Source organism: Schistocerca serialis, chromosome 3, assembly GCF_023864345.2.
Source record: "Schistocerca serialis cubense isolate TAMUIC-IGC-003099 chromosome 3, iqSchSeri2.2, whole genome shotgun sequence".
NCBI lineage: Eukaryota > Metazoa > Arthropoda > Insecta > Orthoptera > Acrididae > Schistocerca > Schistocerca serialis.
The window spans coordinates 441,240,759-441,263,978 of record NC_064640.1 but is presented as its reverse complement, the minus strand read 5'-3'; the positions used below and the strand labels follow the sequence as shown (position 1 = coordinate 441,263,978).

At 38.7% G+C, this 23,220-nt stretch overlaps 1 protein-coding gene across 2 annotated transcripts in view; it reads right to left on the bottom strand.

Moving 5' to 3' along the window:
* The window catches only part of LOC126470335 (alpha-1,3-mannosyl-glycoprotein 2-beta-N-acetylglucosaminyltransferase), a 92,279-nt gene extending 81,711 nt beyond the window's left edge, over positions 1–10,568 (bottom strand). The window contains exons 1-3 of one of the 2 annotated variants that reach the window (XM_050098123.1): positions 10,430–10,568; positions 9,198–9,326; positions 694–805 (exon numbers count right to left, since the gene is read on the bottom strand). In XM_050098123.1, the coding sequence (XP_049954080.1) occupies positions 694–805; positions 9,198–9,305 (220 nt within the window). In that variant the 5' untranslated portion in view covers positions 9,306–9,326; positions 10,430–10,568. Of the gene's footprint in view, positions 1–693; positions 806–9,197; positions 9,327–9,691 lie in introns of both variants that reach the window. The other variant, XM_050098122.1, reaches the window with a different exon arrangement.
* Between the last annotated feature and the right edge of the window lie 12,652 nt (positions 10,569–23,220).

The window sequence follows — 23,220 nt, the reverse complement described above, 5'->3', positions numbered from 1 at the left end:
TAAAGATATACAAGATGTGGTGAGAAACAGTCAGGCACAAAATGTTAGGTGTGACAGCAATATAGGAAAAAGTGACAGCAGTAGGGGAGGAAGAGGAGGAGGAAGGTGGGTGGGGAGTATTTACAACACAAGCAAGTCCTATCACTGATGGCAATATGGTATTGTACGAAAGAAAGTGATGAGACAGGAACATCTGTCACTGTTCTGTATCCAATTCGTCCTCCTGATCTCTACCTCTGTGGGACAGTTTCCCATCTTGCTCCAGTAGTATAATCTATTTCCACATGCCTATGGGATATGTTACATTTCAAGATTTCATGTTAGTTATACAACAATCTCTCTAATTAGCTTGGCTTTTCATATCTCTTGACCCCCATTTTGTAGTACAACTTTGTAATTAATATTGTTGATTAGTATTGCAAACATTCTCATATTTAAGCAATGCAAAATATATGAAATTTGAAGATTATAAAAATATTTATTATTATTATTATTATTATTATTATTTATACTAATTATTAAAAACAATATTATTTGAACAACAATAATTATGTAAATGTCAACTTAAATACGTTTTTCTTTAAAACTTGAGAATCAAATGGATATTTGTGATTTCTTCAAACCTTAGCTAAATATTTAAAATCACAACAATATGAAGCCTTCAAATATTTGAGATAAAAAAAATATTGTTACCTTCCTTAAAAACAAATTCCTGTATTTCTCTGAATAAGTTTTTGTTGGCTTTTAAATGTTCCTTCAACTTTTTTTCCAGTCTTGCTAAAGGGTCCTCTACAACAGATGCCTTCTGCAACAGAATCATAAGGCTATGATCTCTTCATGTATTTACTGATTTACATACGTGTGCACGAACGTATGTGTGCACCAATTTATAGTTGTTAGAAAACAGCTCAGATATAAGAAGTATCAAACATCTTTATATTCAAAATTAATCATACACAAATGACATGACACACTATTCTCATCCTCGCTCCTAATTTTACTAAGCATATGGATTCTGAGTCAAATCACAATTATGAGTATAAAGGTTATATTACAATTTATCATATACACAAGATCACAAAAATGTACGTCACATGCAGTTTATGGTGCACAGTTGCTTCAGCTTTCAAATTTTCCAGTGCTTTCAAAGAGTGAGAGGCTGATGCTAGAGTTGTGCACAGTTTAGGTTTCAAGCTGTCTTGCCCATAAAACATGCAATGGCACATACAGACTCACACGCTACAGTTGTGGGCCAAGTGCAGCTTACCACACCATAGGTGGCAGGATAGTATCCAACCCACCAACTCAACAGTACACTATGCTGTGCTTGCTGGTTACAGACTAATCACTCTAGCTCACTGCATGTGCTGCAGAACATCTTATGTTTATCTGCAACATCCCAAAACTTATGGGGAGAAAATATGAGATTGTGTCATACTTGATTCCTACTGTGTGTCACTGGTTTCTTACATTGTGACTATCAGTAATTCCACAATACAAAAATGTGGTGTCTTTAACTCCATCAATGTATGATATTCTTGATATGCACTATTTGGATTGTTAATAAGTAGACTTAAAGAGTCTATCCAAGGGAAAGATATTCTGTGATTATTGTTGGTATTATATACTCTCTTCTGAGCATAAAAAGAGCTATCTATGTAGATAATGTGACTGGGTGGATATGAAAAGACTGGATAAACTGACACTAGAGTGAAGCTCAAACATTCACTTAAACTGCTGCCCACGTAAAACTGTACAGTTAATTGAAATAATAATACACAAGGATAAATTCAGGGCATTGTAGAGGCATGCAGAATGAACTGCAGTAGAGGCAACAGGTTGATCCAATGAGTAACTTCAGTGGGCTGAGGAAGTGACTAGTTGACAAAGCATGTCATCCCACTGGGCTGGACCAGCAGCTTGCCCTCAGCTTCACAGTGCAGTGAGACAGCTGGGCTGGCACATGTACCATATGAGCAGGCTGCAAGGCAGGGGTAGGCAGGCTGAAACCTGCACTGTGCTCTACTCTAGCTGTAGAACATGAACATGAGCTACACTTCTGCTACGAAGCGAACTGTGTTTAAATCATATGTTTTTGAGGAGCGTCCCATCCCTGTACACTTTTCTCTTGCTTTCTCTTAATAACTTGCCATTTTAGCTTCAAAAATGTACATTATTTACATCTGTTATGCTTGCCACACAGCTGCGGGGAGTTACGCACATGGATATCCTGTTTATTTTTTCCATGTTTGTGGCTGGATTTTCCAAAGAATTCTAGGGTTGCTATTATTCTGTAGAATGGACCCCCCCCCCCCCTCACCAACCTCTCTCTCCAAATGTTTTACAGTAATTTATAGCTGGAATCTGGAGGGGTACTGAATATATGAGATGAACAATTTTCTCATGCAACACTAAGACTGACTGCCACATTGGTTCTATAAAATTCACTCTTCTTCACTGAGCAAATGTCAGCGAAAAGAACTGAAACAATTGTCACGCCCTGTAATTACCAGAACAAAAATTATATGGCAACTGAAACATTTGATACAAGACCCCTTTGACCAAAAGTAGCACTACACTACTAACACAAACCAGAAGGTAGACATGCCAATTCCTCTACTTCTTCACTAATACTATGACAGTTGCTTGATCAGTCTACCCAGTAAATTACTTAGCCTATATACCGTGAACAGTTCAAACATTCATGCAACTCCATATCGAATTTGTTGCAGAATATTACTCAAAAATATAATTACAGAGTTGTTTCCAGTTATAACACTGAACTTACACACTGAAATGTCACATTTTAGTACGGCATTTGATTTATTTGGAGGCAATTTCTTTCTTTCCTCCATTTTAAATGCTTATTCAGTCTGTGATTCCACAAATCACATACCATCAACTTACTAACTGTATTTTTCTTCAGCTACTTTCTGCATAATTTTGGTCAACTTTTAATGGGATACTTGTTTCGTGCTTATTATTTCCCTTTATGATTTCCTTCATTAGTATCACTAACTTTTGTTCTAGTTTAATCATCTCCACGACTGTCACAGTTCCAGCAATTTTTTACCCATTCTCTTTCTTCACTTGGCATAGTTTTATACCAAGAAGTGTAGCAATAATGGGTAACAAATTGCAGCAGCAACTGTTTCCTCGACAAATACGTCATACATTTCAATCATCATTCACATTTGATTGGGCTACTTGAAGCTTCCATGTGGAAAATTTGTATTATGGGGCATCGGTTTCTTATGAATTTGTGTTTGACAGCCTGGGCACCTACAAAACATAAAAAAAAAATTAGTTAGCTGGAAACACCACATTCAGATGTAATTAATACACAAACTAATGAGCTTTTAGCAAGCAGCGAGCTTCACAATGCACATTACAAGTAGGTACAGTCAATATGATGAAACCTTTGATTAAGAATTGTTTCCATAGAGGATGTGTAAAAGTGACACTAGATAGGCATATTAGGTTGAGGGGTTATTCTTCCAAGAGAGAACCCATGCTCATAAATTAATGGTTTGGGCATTGTAGAGTACTGAAGTTTCATTAGAGTGACTCCAGTGTCCTGATAAGTAGGTATGGAACACATTACTAATTACCAAAGATGGACCGACAAAGCCTGAACTTTAATTTGCATATTCCGGGCTCAAATCATAGTCGACAATGTACCGTGTGCCAAAAGATCTGTTGCATGCATACAGCAAGGTTGATGCAGATATGCAGCATGACTGTACTCAGAAAGATTTCCCTTCAAATATTGTGTGTCAACTGACACTCAAAGCAATTGAGAGAAGAGCAGAAAGTTGCATGATGGTATCAAGTTTTCAAAAATTTTTCCATGTACATGCAGTTAATCATATTTTCTGCATTTGTTACATTTTACTGTATGTCAGTAGTACCATGTGGTATTGAGAAATCTACTGTACTTACAGAAGACTTTCAGAATTCTGTATCAATTATTCTCTATTTCTATCCAATAGCAGATGTCAATAACAGATGTGGGGCCATGCACACTCGAAACAAACCACTCCCAGCACTCACAAAGAGTTGCAAACACTGAACACATGTCATTCTTATGTGTGAAGAGCTGTCTGAACAACAGTTACACCTACATTCTCATATACCTGAAGATAACAGTGGTTCAGACATCAGCTACAAGAAGATGTAATATCACAAGATTTCCAGCAGGAAGTGTGTATGAAGAAGTAAGTCTTTTTAATTGCCACAGCAGGATACTCAAAGATACCGCAGAGAAACTGATCTTTAATGGCACTGCAAAGTGGTATGCCATTCTTATCACTCATGGACTGACCTGATTGCACAGGAGAGACCAATATAAGTTGAACTGCCAGTTGAATTGTGGCTGGAGTTCATAGTACTGTTGTGGGCACACGTTCACAACTATTGCCTTGACTTTCTGCAGATGGTATGTGAAGGACCCATAGATTTTTTGCTGGACACAACAGTGTGCAGCATTTATTGACAATCATGAACAGTTCTCTCTCTCTCTCTCTCTCTCTCTCTCTCTCTCTCTCTCCCCACTGTGCAAATGTCAGTGGAAGGGGTCAATGGAAATGTCCGATTCCACAAGTCTGCTTTGACTCATGACGTAAGGGTTTTGTGGTGTGATGTCATTACAGCATGCAGTTTATAAGTTGGTTGTGTTTGCAGGGGTGTGTGTGTGTGTGTGTGTGTGTGTGTGTGTGTGTGTGTTTTGGGATGTCTGATCTACTCGGCAGCGCCGCAATTTTTTGATGGTAAATAATTGTTTTTTTGGGTCTATTTTTCTCGAGCTGTAACGTTTTGTGTATTTATTGTGTATTGAATGCGTCTCAATTTACGCAAGGGTGTTTGACTTTTGAATTTTTGCATGGTTTTGGTTTTGTTTTTTGTAGTTGTAGGTATTGATTTTTTCGTATCAATAGTTATGGTTGACCTATATAGGTCATGGGAAAAGACCGATTCCAATTTTCGTAGTTTTATATGTAGGTATTGATGGTTTGGTATTGTAAGCTGTGGTCAAGCGAAATGTCTGATTCCAATTTCCGTAGTTTTTGCTGTAGGCGTTGGTGTTTTGGTATAATCAGCTGCGGTTGACCTATATAGTTCAAGGGAAGTGTCCGATTCCTGTAGATTTTCATTATTTTTTTCATCATTTTGTGTGTTTTGGGATCTTGGTGGTTTTTTTTTCTGTTATATTTAGCTTGGCCCCTCCCAAAAATCCCAGTTTCCCGCAGTTGTCCCGTTACTATGATTTTATTTTGGGAGAGAGATGTTATTGTCTTATTTATACGTATTTTCGTGTTTGTTGCTGTGTGTATGTAGTGCCATCATAGGCGCCATATTGGAGACGCTCAGAAAAGCCATTTCTGCCACATTGATAACATCAGGGGTCAAAGCAGACGGGTGGAATCGGACACTTCCATAATCCCAACCGAATTCAAAGTAAGCAGCGTGGCCTATCAGAACAAGCGTGCACAAAATGAAGGCCTAAAAATTTCCACTCAAGTCTGTAGCCACAAGCCTCTCCTGTCCTCTGACACACAAAGAAATGAATCATCAGGCTTGGGATCCAGTGGTAAAGAAATCCACTGGTGGCTACTGCTGATGCACAACTATTGTGCATTGCCCCAATGGTAACGGGGATGCACGAGTTTTCTGACCTGAAAAACAGCCTGAAGTTGTTAAGCCACCATGGACCATAACAACATATTTAAATAATTTTTAATCACATCACATAAACCACAAACTATATGAAGAAAAATATGTTATACTTTATACACTGAAATTAAACAAGCATGCCAACAGCATTTCACAATAAAAAAGACATACTCAAAATTCTCTATAACAAGAGTCTTTACTAAAAATGTCAGTTAGACTATTATGAACTTCCTCAAAACTTAATGTGACAGTGGTGTAAAACTTGAAGGCACTTTATACAATGTCTGTTGCACTTGTTATGCAACAATTTTAATACCATAATGTCCAGCACCTTGGTAGTTACAGTTAAATTGTGAAGTGCATAACCAGTTTGATTCAGTGGTTATCATAGCAGAAAAACAGGCTGAAATGTGTCAAGATCAGTTGTTGTTTTTCCAACTCAATCTCACTTCCCACTTCCACCTCGTGAAGAACTTTAGCATTACCTTCCCCCAAAAAGTACTAAACAGCTGTAGAACAATAAAAAATGTCAGATTTAATTTGAGGACCAGTGGAATATGGGCATATTTTAAGTACACCTCCATCTTGTTGTCGTGTTTTAGGGCTTTATATACTTGCATTGCAAAAGCAAATTTAGTTTTTAAGAACATGTCCATTCTGATGAAAACATTTTGAAAAAGTTTTCAGGAGAGACCCCTTCCCCCCCCCCCCCCTTTTCAAAAGACAGGCTACAAGCAGCCATTTTTGACATTTTTACAAAAATATTCAAATTTGCCCTCAATTTGTAAACTGTTGGAAAGCAGTAGGGGAATGAAATTTTATATTCTAAAACCTTGTATTGGCGAGTTATAACTTGCAAAGTTTCAGTCAGGTTTATCCCACAATTACTTCCGGAGGTATAAAAAGCTAAACTACACATTTTTTCAAGAGTCTCTTTTTTTTCAGCCCACTTTGCTTCAAATGATCCATATGAAAATTGCTCAAGAAATAGTTTTTTTATTGTTTTCATTAATAGAGTGCAATGAGTTGTACAAGATGGCCTAGTTTTGTCTCTTTCAAGAAAATATTGCCAGAGATGACAATATGCTCAAATTTGCTGAAAACTCAGGGCAGTACTTTTACATAGCTGCACTATGGAGTCAAACAAATGGCTGTCTCTGGAAATATTATACTGATCAAAGTGAAACTTTACCAATGCTCACTGGGAACATGGGCAAATGTTCACACAGAAAGTCAGCAAAATCGGTGACTGCCACGTGGGAACCTTTTCCCGAAGTTAGACAACTTGGCATGGAATGGCCTTACTACTCAAAATGTAACTTTATCCCAATTTCCAGAGTTACTCGAACAAAGTCCAACTTTCCTGTTTTTCTTTTCATGTTATCTGCACAGCTCCACTGCATCACCCTTTAGGTACAAAATATTTTCTCCTGTGTTATCAGAAAGACTTCTCATTTCAGTTTTTAAGCCGACATGATGCATTTACTTGTTATAAAGTGATTGTGAGCACAGATAGTTCCAAATTTTTTTAAAAAAGGTAATTCTGTGTCACTTTACAGCATCACAAACAAACAAAAGTCTAGTCAGTTTCAGGGTACAATGTAAAGACAAGTACCAAAAATTGCACATATGGTCCTGTAATGAAATGGCTTTTGCTTTAATCTACATACATAGCTGTGTCTCCATTTGTGTGAACAGACAAACATTTGTACATCACCTGTACACTCCAATTGAAACATAATGGTTTGGATAGTTTAAAACAGTAAATAATTCTGTGAAAGCTTCCTTTGAATACAGTCTCTCTCCTACAGATGAAAGGAATAAAATTTCATATCAAAGATACTGGTACCAAGTACCACCATAATGTCTGTAATCAACTTGTTGTGTACAAACTCATGAACTGCAACATAAATGCACTCCACAAATGGGTATGTGGATGTTGGCAATTCGGAAATACGGAAGCGTCCGATCCCGCCCGTCTGCTTTGACCCATGACGTCACAAATATGGCGGAAACAAAAACAAACACACACACTTTCCACAACAAGCCTAATGACACTAACGGGACAAGCACGGGAAATGGGGTGTTCTGGATGGGGGGGCAAACTAAATATAAACAAATTTAGACGCCTTGCGTAGCTACAACGTGTAAGTGAAGACAGCCATGCATGAATACCCACTCACCTCCCCAGAGGTCGTAACCCCTGCAACCCATAGAAGATAAAGATGCTTCAGTAGCTGATTAGTGTTTTCTGTCTTAAAAAAAAAAAAAAATCTCACGGGATAGAACAAACAGGTCAGAAAGATAAATATAATAAACTAAAACGGAAATTGGAGGAAACAGATAATTAAAATAAGTAATAAGTGTTTTTAAATTTAAAAAAATCTCACGAGATAGAACGAACAGATCAGAAAAGTAAATAAAATAAGATAAAACAGAACTGGAGACAGCCACACTCAAACCAAACTCCGCGCCGTCATGACGTCACACACAACACCCTTACGTCACGGGTCAAAGCCGACGCGTAGGATCGGACGCTTCTGTCGACCCGGCAATTCTTATCAACTTAAATGTAGATTTGAATAATAGTGATGTAGTAGAGGAGGCATTAAGTTGCAATGGGCACAATGAAAAAGAATGGACTTTCCACTGTTTTAATGGAAAAAGGCATGATTGTGATGTTTCATTAGGTTAAAATTTTCTCTCTCCCCCCCCCCCCCCCTCATCACAATAAAGACACTTAACTATACAGCTTTTGATATGTAAATATTATGATTTTCATATTTTTGTTATTTTGAAATAGTGCTGGAGTAACGACTTCTGCATGACCTCACAACTTTACTTTTATCATACCAAAGGACATGACCACTACATAGTAACAAGATTTTTCTTAACTATCAATATTACAATTTCAAAACATCTACAACCCACTTTTAATAACATGAACTATGCTTATGCCTACTGCACTACTAATGGATGGAGGGCAGGAAAGGGACAATCTCAGAACTTCTGAGATCACTATTTTTTTTTTTTTTAAAAAAAAAAGGTAGTTCAGTTTGGCAAGGAAGGAGAGTTTTACATCATGTCAAATTTATAATGATACACAGTTCTCTCTATTGTACCAATATGAGAGAGTAAGCCTCAGTATTTTAAATTTACAATCCACTTTTGTTTTCATTTACATGATGGTTATTTAGGCAGATTCCTACAATCCCTATATCATTTAGAAAGTGAACCCACCTTCCAAGCCTAAGCTAACGACTGTGCTACAACACTTCTCACAATAACTGTATGGGGTGCCACAGGCACTGTCATAACAGGTTGCCATGTGTGTTTCATAAAATGCCCACACCATATGGGGTCAGTATCAAGAATGTAAAGCATGGAGACATCCACCAAAGCTATAACACTGAAGTTATCAAAAAGTACAAACACTGAACACATAACAAGCACAGACATATCAAAGCATAGAAATTTTTCATAGCAAGAACACAATGTTATTACTAAATCAATGCAATACTTACATCTGGGAAGCGCGTTCCGAGAGGTCGGTGTTGGAACAGATAATATGTCACTACAGTCCACAAACAAAAGGACACAAACACAAATGCAAAGAATTGATTTTTGCGCATGGCAATTTGTCGTCACATCATCTGAAACATAATATAAAAACCACAACCAAATTTACTTGTGAAAAAGTCGCATAAATTTCTTTGGAGGTGTCACTTGCAATTCTGATACCATCAACTAATAATCGTATGCACTACAAAATGAATTACACGAAATAAAAGAAGCCTGCTACTGACAACATAAGTATAAGCACCTAATGTACATAAATACTACATTACTTCACAGAATTATACACCAAAACAGCAACAAATCTTGATTCAAACCTTTTGCTAATGCTATATGTACAGTTCCATTTGCTACATCTTCAAGCAACATTATGCAAAGAGGATCAACACATTGACTGGGAATAAAGGTTTCGATACTTAATACAAGAACTACAACAACTAACCTTTAACGACACAAACAAGAGTTTGAGCTCTGAAGAAACTGTCGTAACAACGTTCAAGCAGGAAAGCTACAAAGTATGCATCGTGCAACATTCAATTCTTGCATGCGGTTTGTGTACGATATCCAGGATGCCAGGTTGTAAAAGTGTTGAAATTTTCTCGGAGACCTCATTTCGGTGACTGAGAATACTGCCGGTTTCAACAGATATCTTCACAACTTTCCTCTTCTTCCATTCCTTCAGCATTCGTCGTAGATCGAAAACATGTTCTGTTAACATACCCGGGTGCAATGTAACACGTATGGGACTTTTTGACAGATCACAACTCACGTTCGAGGACAGAAAAGCGTGGTCGAAGTATCTGCACACGGTTCACTTCGGTGTTGTTGGCATATATTTCATTGAAATACAACAAACATTGTCAATTTGAAAGATTGGACGAACAACAATATTGACGGAAAGTCATGTCTCACGCAACTGCAGAAGTGGAACACGAAGTACCAAAACAGTTCCGATGCATTAAACGTTGTATAGAATAAAAGCAGGTGAAACCGAATGACAGGTACTGCTAACAAAAAACGCTGTCATCTGTTATTTCCAACTGCATACACTGTGTAGCGCATCCTTCTTCGGTAACTATGGGCCGGAAAGATTGTACTGGCGCTCGAACTTTGTCTTCCCGTTATTTATTGCCTTTGCCATATACGTGCAAATCAGCTGTGAACAGAAAAAAATACTTACGCCTGCCAGTTTATGCGTCAAACGCGTTACTTTTCCGCGTACGCACAAAACTATAGTACGTGTGCATATCTACTGCTGACGTCTCAAAGCAGTTCATCTAAACACTAACAACATCGTGCACAGATGAAGAACTTGAACAAGATCACACCGAGTGTATTTGTAAACAAGTTACCACTGGTAGTCTGGTACCTAATATTTTGATTTATCATACGTAAACAATTTATACGCTAACGCAGAACACAATTTTTTACATTCCATATTATGTGTGCAGTAAAGTTCATGATTCACCTTAATACCATTGACCTAAACATTATTTCTTATTTGAGGCGGAGCTACAACAATAATAACAACACTGGATTTTTTCAGACAGATATTTACTAAAGTGTTTGGGTCTTCAGTCCGGGAACTGGATTAGCAATACGAAAAGAAAATCAATTCAGCGCACGATATTTCATTTTACGTATTTCTTTTTCCATTTTACGTTTTACTTTAGCCCAAAAGCACGATATTTTTACAAAAATCGGAAATCATCGGCCCACTTAATGCTACTTGCTAACTGTATAAACAAGAAAACGGATAGAAATCAAATCACATCAATATTTGTTTCATATTTTAAAAATTATGCGTGACTTGACTCAAAGTATGCCTACATGACTGAATCAAAAGTCTGCTATGAAACTGTACAAACATCTCAATAAGTTATCTCAATGTAAGATGTGATGGTTTTAATAAATGAACACACTATTCGCCCCGTATAGGCAGGTAAAATCACAAATAGTCAATATTATTCTCTTTCTGCTGTTTGTTGAACTAGTGTAGTAGCATGCATAGCCGCCCGTAAAGCATTAGTTCCTTAACAAGGATTAGAGCTTAACGCCCCATAGACGATGCCATTTTCTTTAATAGTCTGCCACAGGGTTGTTTCGTACCGAGAAATGGAACCACATTCATAAAGTGCATATGCATCTTGTCCTCACCGTTCTATATCTACAGCCATACTCTGTAAATCACAGTGAAGTGCTTCGCAGAGGGTATATACCATTGTACCAGTTATTAGAGCTTTTTCCTGTGCCATTCGTGCATGGAGCGCGGGAAGAATGACTGTTCAAATACCTCTGTGTGCGTTATATTGGGTTGGTGAGTAACGTTTTTCTATGAGTTCAATAAACACAACAGATATACATAATAGAGACTTTAGTCATAAATAATATATTCTCCTTCACTATTTACAATAGTCTGCCAGCTCTGGCGTAACTTTTCGATTCCGCAACTGTATAAATCATGTGGTTTTGAGACGACAACTCGTCGAACCATGTCCGGTGCGTATTTTCATCCGGAAAGGAAGTTCCTCGAAAGTTGTTCGGTAGAGAGCGTAAAAGGTGTAAAATCTAGACGTTATCGTGAAATAGCGTCACTTTACACAGTCCCCCTGATCGTTGTCCTTGGATTGCGTCAGCAATACATCTCAGTCGTTGACAATAAATGTCAGCAGTGATGGTCACACCTACGGGAAGCAATTCATAGTGCACCACACCGTCGCTGTACCACCAGATGTCAAACATTACCTTCTGTGGATGCGGGTAGGTCCCTGTATGGGGAGTTTCTGCTTCGTTTGGGCTCAATCATTCCTCACTGTTCCTTATCTTAGCATAAAGATACCAATTCTCGTCACCAGGAAGATACAGATGATCACATTTCATCAAATTTGCCAGTTCTGGAGTACTCTGACTTGGATCATTGTGCATAAATGCATTTAAACTATCTTCATCAAACCTCGAAGGTCTTCCTGAACATGGAGAGTCACTAATACCATAAAGATCTTCCTCAAAAGGAGAAAACCATTTTCTTGCCGTGCTGCATCCAATTGCATAATCCCCATACACGGCACAAATTATTCCGGCTTCTTCCACTGCTGTCACCCCTCAATTGAACTCAAACAGAAGAATATGCCGTAAATGTTCCGATATTTCCACTTGGCACTCCATTTTCTAGCTTTCACGGCTCCACTCACAATCTCAAAATGACAATATGTAAACTCAAATAGCAAGAGTGAACTACAGATAAAAGTATGGTGCTAGATAAATAAACCCATAGCAACCGGAATACCAGCGTGCAAAACAAAAAACGCTAAGAACATATGTACCAAACTAATAATTAACCTTCTCCTCACAATTCCTATGGGAGCAATATGTGGGGAGTTGTAGTATATTGTCAGAGTCATCATTTAAAGCCAATTCTTGAAACTTTATAAGTAGCCTCACGTGGGATATTTGACATCTACCTTCAAGAGTCTGCCATTTCAGTTCTTTCAGCATCCATGACACTCTCCCATGAGCCAAACAAACCTGCGACCATTCATGCTGGTGTTCTCTGTATGCATTCAATGTCTCCTGTTAGTCTAGTTTGGTATGGGTAGCACACACTTGAGCATTATTCTAGGATGGGTTGCATGACTCCTTTTTAAACAATGTCCTTTGTAGACTGACTGCATTTCCTTAGTATTCCACCTGTCAACTGAAGTTTGCCATCTGCTTTACCTATGCCTGAGCCTAGGTGGTGATTCCATTTCCCATCCCTACAAAGTCTTAGGCTCGTTTCACTCTGGGACACTTGTGACGGTCACCGGTGACGGTCACTGATAGAGATACATTTGTTTGAATTGGAGCATTCACACCGGGACACTGCACCGAGTCACCGAGTCACAGTGACCCAGCAGTGAGTCACCCTCGCCACATGTGACGGACACCGACACTGTGTTCGCTGCCGTCACCGCCGGACATGTATTAGCTTGTATTGGAGTGTTCACACTGGGACACCGATCACAGACACAGCAGTGCAGAGTTGTCAACAGACAGGCAGCCGCTGCTGAGCCCAGTGGTTCTCCACACAGTGCAGCCATGAGTTTAGAGTTCATCAGCACAGAAGATTTTATAAGTGAAGTGGAAAGTCGTCCCATTATTTGGGATATGAAAAGCGATGACTACAGTAACAAAGTCATGTAAATGAAAGCGTGGCAAGAAATTATTACGAAGTTTGTGCCTGATTTCGATGGAAAGAGCATAGATGAAAGAAACAAAATTGGTAAGTTATATATTCTTTTTTCATTTTAATACCGTATTTTTCGGACCACAAGAATAGCGAAATATATTTTCTACCCCTGTACGAGGCTAGGAGGTTAATAACCTACAACGAGAATGCTATCCCTCACCCCTTTTCTTTTGCATTACCAATAGCAAGTATACTGTTATATAGTCTCAATGCGAGAAGAATGGACAAAATGGATGAGCGCAGAAACCATGTACTCACCCCTACAGGGCGAATGAAAGCAAAATAAAATAAATAGTTTTATTTCAACATTTTCATAACAAAATTAAGGGTACGTCTTTTCGTAGTCTAATAAGGCGTTCCGCCTTATGGTCCGAAAAATAGAGTTAAAATATTATTCAAAACAACAATAATTTACGCATATGTTGTTACTATAATAATGAATTTTATTTATTTACCATAATACTATTGACTTACAAGTTTTTGACACCCAAATAAGAACAGTGCTCGTGCTTGGGTTCTGTTCAATTAGGTACACACAACTGTAATACAAAAAAGTGCATTGCAATTATAATTTTAATTGCAAGTTTTAATCAGTTCAGTGAACGCAACAGTATGGTTTGTTACAGTTAACATGGTAATAATTGAACACTGCACATTTCAAATACAATTCCAATGAACATTTAGGCCTAACGACATTAATGTTCACATAACATTTCTAGCACTTAGATTTTTTGCAGCTGCCATGGCACTTCGCCTTCAGGGCTGATGAAGTAGTTTGCGAAATCTTCTCTGATACTGTTCGCAATATTTCCTCCACGGAATTAGCAAGGTGACATGTCCTGCAATCCCTGAATAGTTAACGTGTCCTCAAACTGTATTCCACACGATCACGCACAAAGTTATGGAGGAGGCAACATGTCTTCACAATAGGCTCTGCCAAATCTAATTTAACATCCAGTGGTCGATAGAAAATGCGCCACTTCTTTGCAAGAATTCCAAAAGTACACTCAATGTTCCTTCTAGCTCTGCACAGTCCATAGTTGAACACACGTTTTTTAATGTCTAAATACTCTCCACCATAAGGGCGCAAAATGAATTTTGACAATCCTAAACCTTCATCTCCTACTAACATGAATGGCATAGGTCTTTCAAACGATAATGACAGTTGTTTTGGTGCAGGTAAATCTAGCGTACCATCTTGTAGTTTATTATTTAATACTGTATTACGAAACACAGTTGAGTCGGACGATTTCCCATATGCTCCAACGTCTATAAATAAGAATTTGTACGTCGAATCACAAACAGCTAACAACAGAATGGAAAAATAGTTCTTATAGTTATAGTAGAGTGAACCACTGGAAGTGGGTTTTACAATTCTGATGTGCTTCCCGTCCACTGCACCCACACAATGAGGAAAGTTGGCCCTCTTATGGAATCCTTCAGCTGAGGCAAGCCATAGATCTTTCGAGAGGTCGGGAAAATATTTTGACTTCATTTTACGCCATATGGCAGAGCAAACGTCTCGTATAATATACGAGATAGTTGATACTCCAATTCTGTACTGAAAATGTAAGCAGATGATCCGGCCCCCAAGTACCTGTAAAAAAAAGATAAAGCATATGGAGCAAAACTACAAAATTATGCAGGTTACACACAAGCATACACACGCACGCACACATAGACATTATAGATAACCAGCTGAAACACCCGGCAACTATAATTTTAATAAATGTTAATAATTGTACTATGCCTATAACTTTCGCGCAAGTGACAAAGTTTCATCGCAATCGGATGAACGGTACGGCTGCGCATAAAATACGAACAAAACCAAACAAACATTCATTTTTGTATATTAGATACTACAATACTATGGTGGTTTTTGTTTGTTGCAGGGACAATCCTTCCTTAGTATAGTGTCTTTTCCTGTGATTGCTTCTTTCACATTTTCTGGTAGTTCATCAAATGAAGTTTTTGACATTCGAAAATACTGAAAAAACTTCTTCTCGGATTGTCTCAGATCGTCATAAAGGGTGTAATACAATCCTTTCTCCAGCCGATCACGTAGCAGTGGATGTATGTGTAATGAACGTTTTGTCTTCATTCTCCTCCTCCTCCTCCTCCTCATTAAAAGTACTAACAACAGTTCCTCCTCGCTCGAGTCCATTTCACCAACTAATCTGTTGGCAACAGCTGCAGTGTGGGACACCTGTGACCCAGGAGTGTTCGCCACAATCACCGGTGACCGTCACCGTTGACCGTCACAAGTGTCCCAGTGTGAAACGAGCCTTACACTCAGGTATTGTACTAATTGACCGATTTCATCTGTGACACATTGATTCTATAGTCATAGGTATTACGTTTTTTCTAGTTTTGTGAAGTGAACAATTTTACATTTCTGAATATTTAAAGCAAGTTTCTATCTTTGGAAAATTTTACTGAATAATTGTGCCACTTCTTTGAGATGGTACCTCATTATTGATGACTTTATCATCTCCAAAACGTCTGGCGTTACTATTAATATTGTCCACAAGGTCATTAACATACAATAGGAACAGCAAGGGTTTCAATACACTTTCCTGGAGCACACACAAAATTATATCTTACATCTGCGATGACTCTCCATCCAACATAACATGCCGTGTCCTCCCTAGCAAGAAATTCTCAATCACAATCCGAATTTTGTTTGATACCATATACAGTCGTACTTTTTATAATAAGTGTAGATGTGGTACTGAGCCAAATGTTTTTCAGCAGTCGAGAAATACTGCATCTACCTGACTGCCTTGATCCATGGCTTTCAGTATGCCATGTGAAAAAAGTGTGAGTTGGGCACCATATGATCGATGTTTTCGATATCCATGCTGGTTGGCACGGATAAGGTCTTCTGTTCGAAGTAATGCATCATGTTTGAGCTCAGAATATGTTTTCAGATTCTACAAAAAACTTATGTATGTCAAGGATACTGGACAGTATTTTTGCAGATCGCTTCTGCTACCCTTCTTGTAGATAAGATAGTGTTTAAAAAAAAAGTGTCAAATACTTTGAGAGATGGTAGTACTCATCGAAACAAGAAAAATAAGTCCAGTGAACATGGGTCTGGAAATGCATACTTTCCGAGATAAACCCGTATTTATAGGAAGGATTGCGCGACTCTTAGTTGTGGATATTAGCATAGTCGTTGCATTGGCGCTCTGTCAAATGTGTCAGCAGGGTACTACGATGTCTTATTCACAGTGTTGTACCTATCATTAGGTGGCCTGCAGTCAGCTGTGTGGTTTGAGTCGTGTTGTAGGCTACATTAGTTTTCGTCGTGTTTGTGTACCTTATTGTACAGTACTATCAATCCTTGGTACATATTATGGCGTTTTACCTTCTCCTAAACACGGATTCACTTATGTGTTTTTGAGAGGACGACGGTTCAATCCCGCGTCCGGCCATCCTGATTTAGGTTTTCCATGATTTCCCTAAATCACTCCAGGCAAATGCCGGGATGGTTCCTCTGAAAGGGCACGGCCGACTTCCTTCCACATCCTTCCCTAAACCGATGGGACCGATGACCACGCAGTCTGGTCTCCTTGCCCAAACAACCAATCAACCAACTTATGTGTTTACTATTATTCCGCTGATTGTACGTATAAATGGTGTGGTGCACATACATTTTCTCTCTTCCCCTCCTTGTTAGCAATGGAAGCGTACTACTTAAAAAGTGAAATGGTGAATTTGATATTCTGCTATGGTTAAGCAAATGAACATAGCCTGCGAGTCCATGCCCTCTACGCTGAAAAGTACCCACAGTGCAGGTTGTCCTCTGATAAGCTATCTGGCAGACTTTTCCAGCGTCTGAGGGACACAGGTACCCTTGCACCTCAGAAGACTGACAGAAGAAGGCCCACACAATCCGCACACCTGACATGGAGGAGCATGTGCTACGTTCAGTGGAAGATAACTCGAGGACCAGTGTGCGACGAGCAGCAGAAGATGTGTCCCACTCTCTTATGTGGAGTAGCTTCACGAACAATTCTTCTTATTTCAGGAACAGCATGTAGAAAGCTGCATTAGGATGTCCAAGTAATACATACTGTGAAGATATCGTTATTTTGCTATATATATATATATATATATATATATATATATATATATATATATATATATATATATATATATATATATTGTTTTTTTCCCCGTCTGTTCATATATCTTTGATGTTGTAGCGCATTTTTTCTTTTGTCCTGTAATATTGAGATAAAACTTGTTTTCTATGTAACTGGAAATTATTTCTTTTTTGTAAGTAGATAAATATGTTTAGAGTATATTGATTGCGGAAAGCTTTAATTTTTTTGTGTTTATCATTTACTGTAATAAGTTTGGTAGAAAATAGTTGTGTGAAGATATGTAATTTACTTTGATGTTGTATAAACTGTGGGCGACAGTATTGAGAAAGAGAGAGAGCAATATCGATAGTCGATCCAACAAAGGGGGTTGTGTGTTGTTGGGTAGCTAGGGAGGCGGACACATGTTTTACTGTGGGAGTTGTGACTTTTACGAACTGGTGAACATTGAGTTTAGTGGCAAGCGATGTACGTTTTGAATGACTGTTTTATACCAGTACGTGATACGATAATAGTGAGTGTAGAAACTGGGCGAAGTAAATACTGAGACTGTGCCGTGAGACGAAGTAACTATGACAATGCAACCGAGAATGGGCGGTATTGTAGCTTTGTGTCTGTGAATTGAACTGCAGTTGTATTTTGACTGTGTTTTCGTACACTCAAGTACTGTGAACTTACATATTTATTCGCGTTTCGATGAACTGTCGGACGCCTATAATGAGTAACAGTCGTTATGAACTTATGCGAACTGTCTATTGTGTGTGAATACATTGCCGCCCAGGACGGTTTTTTTCGCGATCGCGGCAGTCATAATACCAATTGACTTTCTATAGAATTCGCCGTCGGCAAGTTTTATAAACTGTGTGTGGCATAGGTAAACTTAAATTGTGTGTCCCAGAAACATTAATACTGTGCACATACAGACATCTGTAACAAAAATTACATCGACCAACCTGTGGCCTGCAAAACGCCACTGTAATCAGATTTGCAGCTTAATGACTACCACCGCCCGCCCGATTACGAGGAAAAATCATCAGCTGCAATCACACGACCGTGGGAGCAGATCTCAGCGTTTTACCAGGACCAGCCAGCTGCCGTCGATATCTCGACCATCGTCACAACACACAAGATAAGATTTAAAAGCAGCGCTCTCCTCTCAAAGACTCAAAATTATTGCAAACAATTTTAATTTCCTTTTGGCTGACATACACATAACATTTGTCTTCTTTAGAATAAAAGTGTTCCCCACGAAGTGGTGTGTGCTATGTAGACATTGTCGACTTTCATTAGCAGTAGCCATTTCCCTTTTAATTATTTCTATTTTTATTTTCTTTTACGTTTTAAATCCGCTGCCGCTGCATGTGTACTTTTTTATAACTTTTGGAGGGTATGTGTGTAAATTTGTGTGCCGTAGCATTTACCAGAAGTATTGTAATGCTTTGCTACTTGGACAAGGGTGCCCTCCATTAATTTCTTTAACGTCGACCAATGACAGTAAAGCTCGCTTGCTATTGGTGCTAACATTATATAGTGGGTAATTCAAAGGTGGGTAGCTGTCAAACCACATGGGTTGTGATTACTTTGAATGAGAGCCGTGTAAAAAATTGTGGGTTCATCACTCAACTTTGGTATTCTTTTGTTTATTGATGTTAGAAACAAATTTTTTTGTCAATGTCCTTAAATCTTATTTGATATGGTTATTCTATGCTAAACTGGGATCAATGCACGGTAAGATATTATGTTGGGAAGTAAAATTTGCAGAAACATCTATTTAGATACGACTTGATTTGGACTGCATTAGTTAACACGGTACTTTTCGGGTATTTTGGCGATACTTAGTGACAGGGTAGAATCGGAGTCGTCACATATGGCGACCGTGGAGTGACAGGACAGGGTATTTTGACGCTGTCTTAAAGAATTGCAATCTTCTGATCTCAGTTTCAAAAATTTTGATATTTAGTGGGAGTGGCTTGTTGGTGTTAGGATCAGAAAATAGACAAGATGACTATTAAAGAGAATGAACGTGTAGCCAGTTTTAAAGTGTGGGATGACAAGCAAGGGGAAAATAAAGAACATGAAATTTCTATGGAAAAGGATACAGTAATTAAGACAGAACCAGAGGTTGATAAACATGTAGATGGAGCAGGAGGGGTAAAAAGTATGTTTGCTGTACTGTTAGCGGAAGTGAGGGGTAGGGGAGAAAGAGGTCGAGGGAATTTTAAGGGTAATGGTAGAGGTTATGATAGGAGAGGAAGTTTTAATACGGGAAACAGTACACCGCAATAGTAAGGGCCCATGCTGGGGCGGGTCAAGTATCAGGGCCTACCAATGTTGCCAGTTGCCACAATGATGTCAGATGTTTTGTGATGTGCAGCAATAGTAATACTAATCATGGTGATAGGGGGTGTGGAAGTCAGAACTTAGTAAGTGAAGAGGTAGGGCCCAAAATTAAGTGTGGGAATAATATAGAATTGGGAGGTTCATGTATGGAGGTATTTTCTCATATGTATGGTGGTGTTACAGAATATGAAAATGAGCAAAGAGACCGGGAGAAGGAGAATGAAGTGATACAAATGGAAAGTATTGAAAGTGAGGAGGAAGAGACAAGTAGTGGTAGTAGTGACAGTGAAGGGGGAGAAGAAGAGGTATCAGAGGATGTGTTTCTTTTCCAGAGTAATTTGCATAGGAGTAAAGGGGAAGAGAACGGGCCAGTTTCTGAAGTTATTGAGGGAGAGATTTCTACCGATTCCTTGAACCATGGTGTAGATGCTGATGAGGAGGAAAAAATTAATGTGTTTATTATTGGCAAGGATAAGGATGTGGCAACTTGTAGCAAGGAGGAAGAGAGTTTATGTGCGATTAGAAGGGAGTCAAGAGAAGAGGAAAGCTCAGAGATAGGCTGTAGAAAATGGGAATATGATAATATTGAAAGAGATTTGTTACATGAAGGTGAAGATATGGGTGATATTAAAGCTGGACAACCTTTTGTGAAAATGAAAACCTATGGTAGGGAACAAAAGGCTCTTTTGGATACAGGTAGTGAAATAAGTGCTGTATCAGAGGAATTCTATAACTGTATAAAGGAAGGTAATGAGGTAATGGACGTACCTTTGTTGGGGTTAAAAATAATGGGTGCTACGGGCAAGTTGAGCAAAGCGGTCAAGCGACAGATCATCTTAGAATTTGAATTTGGGGGCATAAGCTTAGTACATAATTTTTTTGTTGTTCCTGGGCTCAGTGTGGAAATTATCCTGGGCATAGACTGGTTGACAGAGTGTAAAGCAGGAGTAAATTGTGGGGACGGTTTTGTCACTTTTTATAATGAAGGATTAGTGTGAAATTTGATGGAATGATAGTTGGTAGCAATAATTTAGTTGGTCAGTTGAAAATGAGAGTGATGACAGTAGGAGTCAATATGAGAGATTTAGAGTTGAACTTGGATTATAGGGGTAGCAGAGAGGAGAGAGAGATAATAGAAGAATTGAAGAACCAGATGGACATGGTAGAAGGGTTAAGTAAACAACAGAAAGAAGAGTTAAGGGAAGTATTATGGATAAATAGAGAGGTATTTTCAGACAGACCTGGTAAAGTTAAGAACTTTGAGTGTAAATTAGATGTGAAACCGCATGAACCCTTTGCAAGAATGCCGTTTTCTATACCATTTGCGTTGAGGGAAGCTGTACTTTTTTTTTTTTTTGGTCATCAGTCTACTGACTGGTTTGATGCGGCCCACCATGAATTCCTTTCCTGTGCTAACCTCTTCATCTCAGAGTAGCACTTGCAACCTACGTCCTCAATTATTTGCTTGACGTATTCCAATCTCTGTCTTCCTCTACAGTTTTTGCCCTCTACAGTTCCCTCTAGTACCATGGAAGTCATTCCCTCATGTCTTAGCAGATGTCCAATCATGCTGTCCCTTCTCCTTATCAGTGTTTTCCACAATTCCTTTCCTCTCCAATTCTGTGTAGAACCTTCTCATTCCTTACCTTATCATTCCACCTTATTTTCAACATTTGTCTATAGCACCACATCTCAAATGCTTCGATTCTCTTCTGTTCCGGTTTTCCCACAGTCCATGTTTCACTACCATACAATGCTGTACTCCAGACGTACATCCCCAGAAATTTCTTCCTCAAATTAAGGCCGGTATTTGATATTAGTAGACTTCTCTTGGCCAGAAATGCCTTTTTTGCCATAGCGAATCTGCTTTTGATGTCCTCTTTGCTCCGTCCGTCATTGGATATTTTACTGCCTAGGTAGCAGAATTCCTTAACTTCATTAACTTCGTGACCATCAATCCTGATGTTAAGTTTCTCGCTGTTCTCATTTCTACTACTTCTCATTACCTTCGTCTTTCTCCTATTTACTCTCAAACCATACTGTGTACTCATTAGACTGTTCATTCCGTTCAGCAGATCATTTAATTTCTCTTCACTTTCACTCAGGATACCATTTAATTTCTCTTCACTTTCACTCAGGATAGCAATGTCATCAGCGAATCGTATCATTGATATCCTTTCACCTTGTATTTGAATTCCACTCCTGAACCTTTCTTTTATTTCCATCATTGCTTCCTCGATCTACAGATTGAAGAGTAGGGGCGAAAGGCTACAGCCTTGTCTTACACCCTTCTTAATACGAGCACTTCGTTCTTGATCATCCACTCTTATTATTCCCTCTTGGTTGTTGTACATATTGTATATGACCCATCTCTCCCTATAGCTTACCCCTACTTTTTTCAGAATCTCGAACAGCTTGCACCATTTTATATTGTCGAACGCTTTTTCCAGGTCGACAAATCCTATGAAAGTGTCTTGATTTTTCTTTAGCCTTGCTGCCATTATTAGCCGTAACGTCAGAATTGCCTCTCTCGTCCCTTTACTTTTCCTAAAGCCAAACTGATCGTCACCTGGCGCATTCTCAATTTTCTTTTCCATTCTTCTGTATATTATTCTTGTGAGCAGCTTCGATGCATGAACTGCTAAGCTGATTGTGCGATAATTCTCGCACTTGTCAGCTCTTGCCGTCTTCGGAATTGTGTGGATGATGCTTTTCCGAAAGTCAGATGGTATATCGCCAGACTCATATATTCTACACACCAACGTGAATAGTCGTTTTGTTGCCACTTCCCCCAATGATTTTAGAAATTCTGATGGAATGTTATCTATCCCTTCTGCCTTATTTGACCATAAGTCCTCCAAAGCTCTTTTAAATTCTGATTCTAATACTGGATCCCCTATCTCTTCTAAATCGACTCCTGTTTCTTCTTCTATCACATCAGACAAATCTTCACCCTCATAGAGGCTTTTTATGTATTCTTTCCACCTATCTGCTCTCTCCTCTGCATTTAGCAGTGGAATTCCCGTTGCACTCTTAAAGTTACCACTGTTGCTTTTAATGTCACCAAAGGTTGTTTTGACTTTCCTGTATACTGAGTCCGTCCTTCCAACAATAATATCTTTTTCGATGTCTTCACATTTTTCCTGCAGCCATTTCGTCTTAGCTTCCCTGCACTTCCTATTTATTTCATTCCTCAGCGACTTGTATTTCTGTATTCCTGATTTTCCCAGAACATGTTTCATCAATCAACTGAAGTATTTCTTCTGTTACCCATGGTTTCTTCGCAGCTACCTT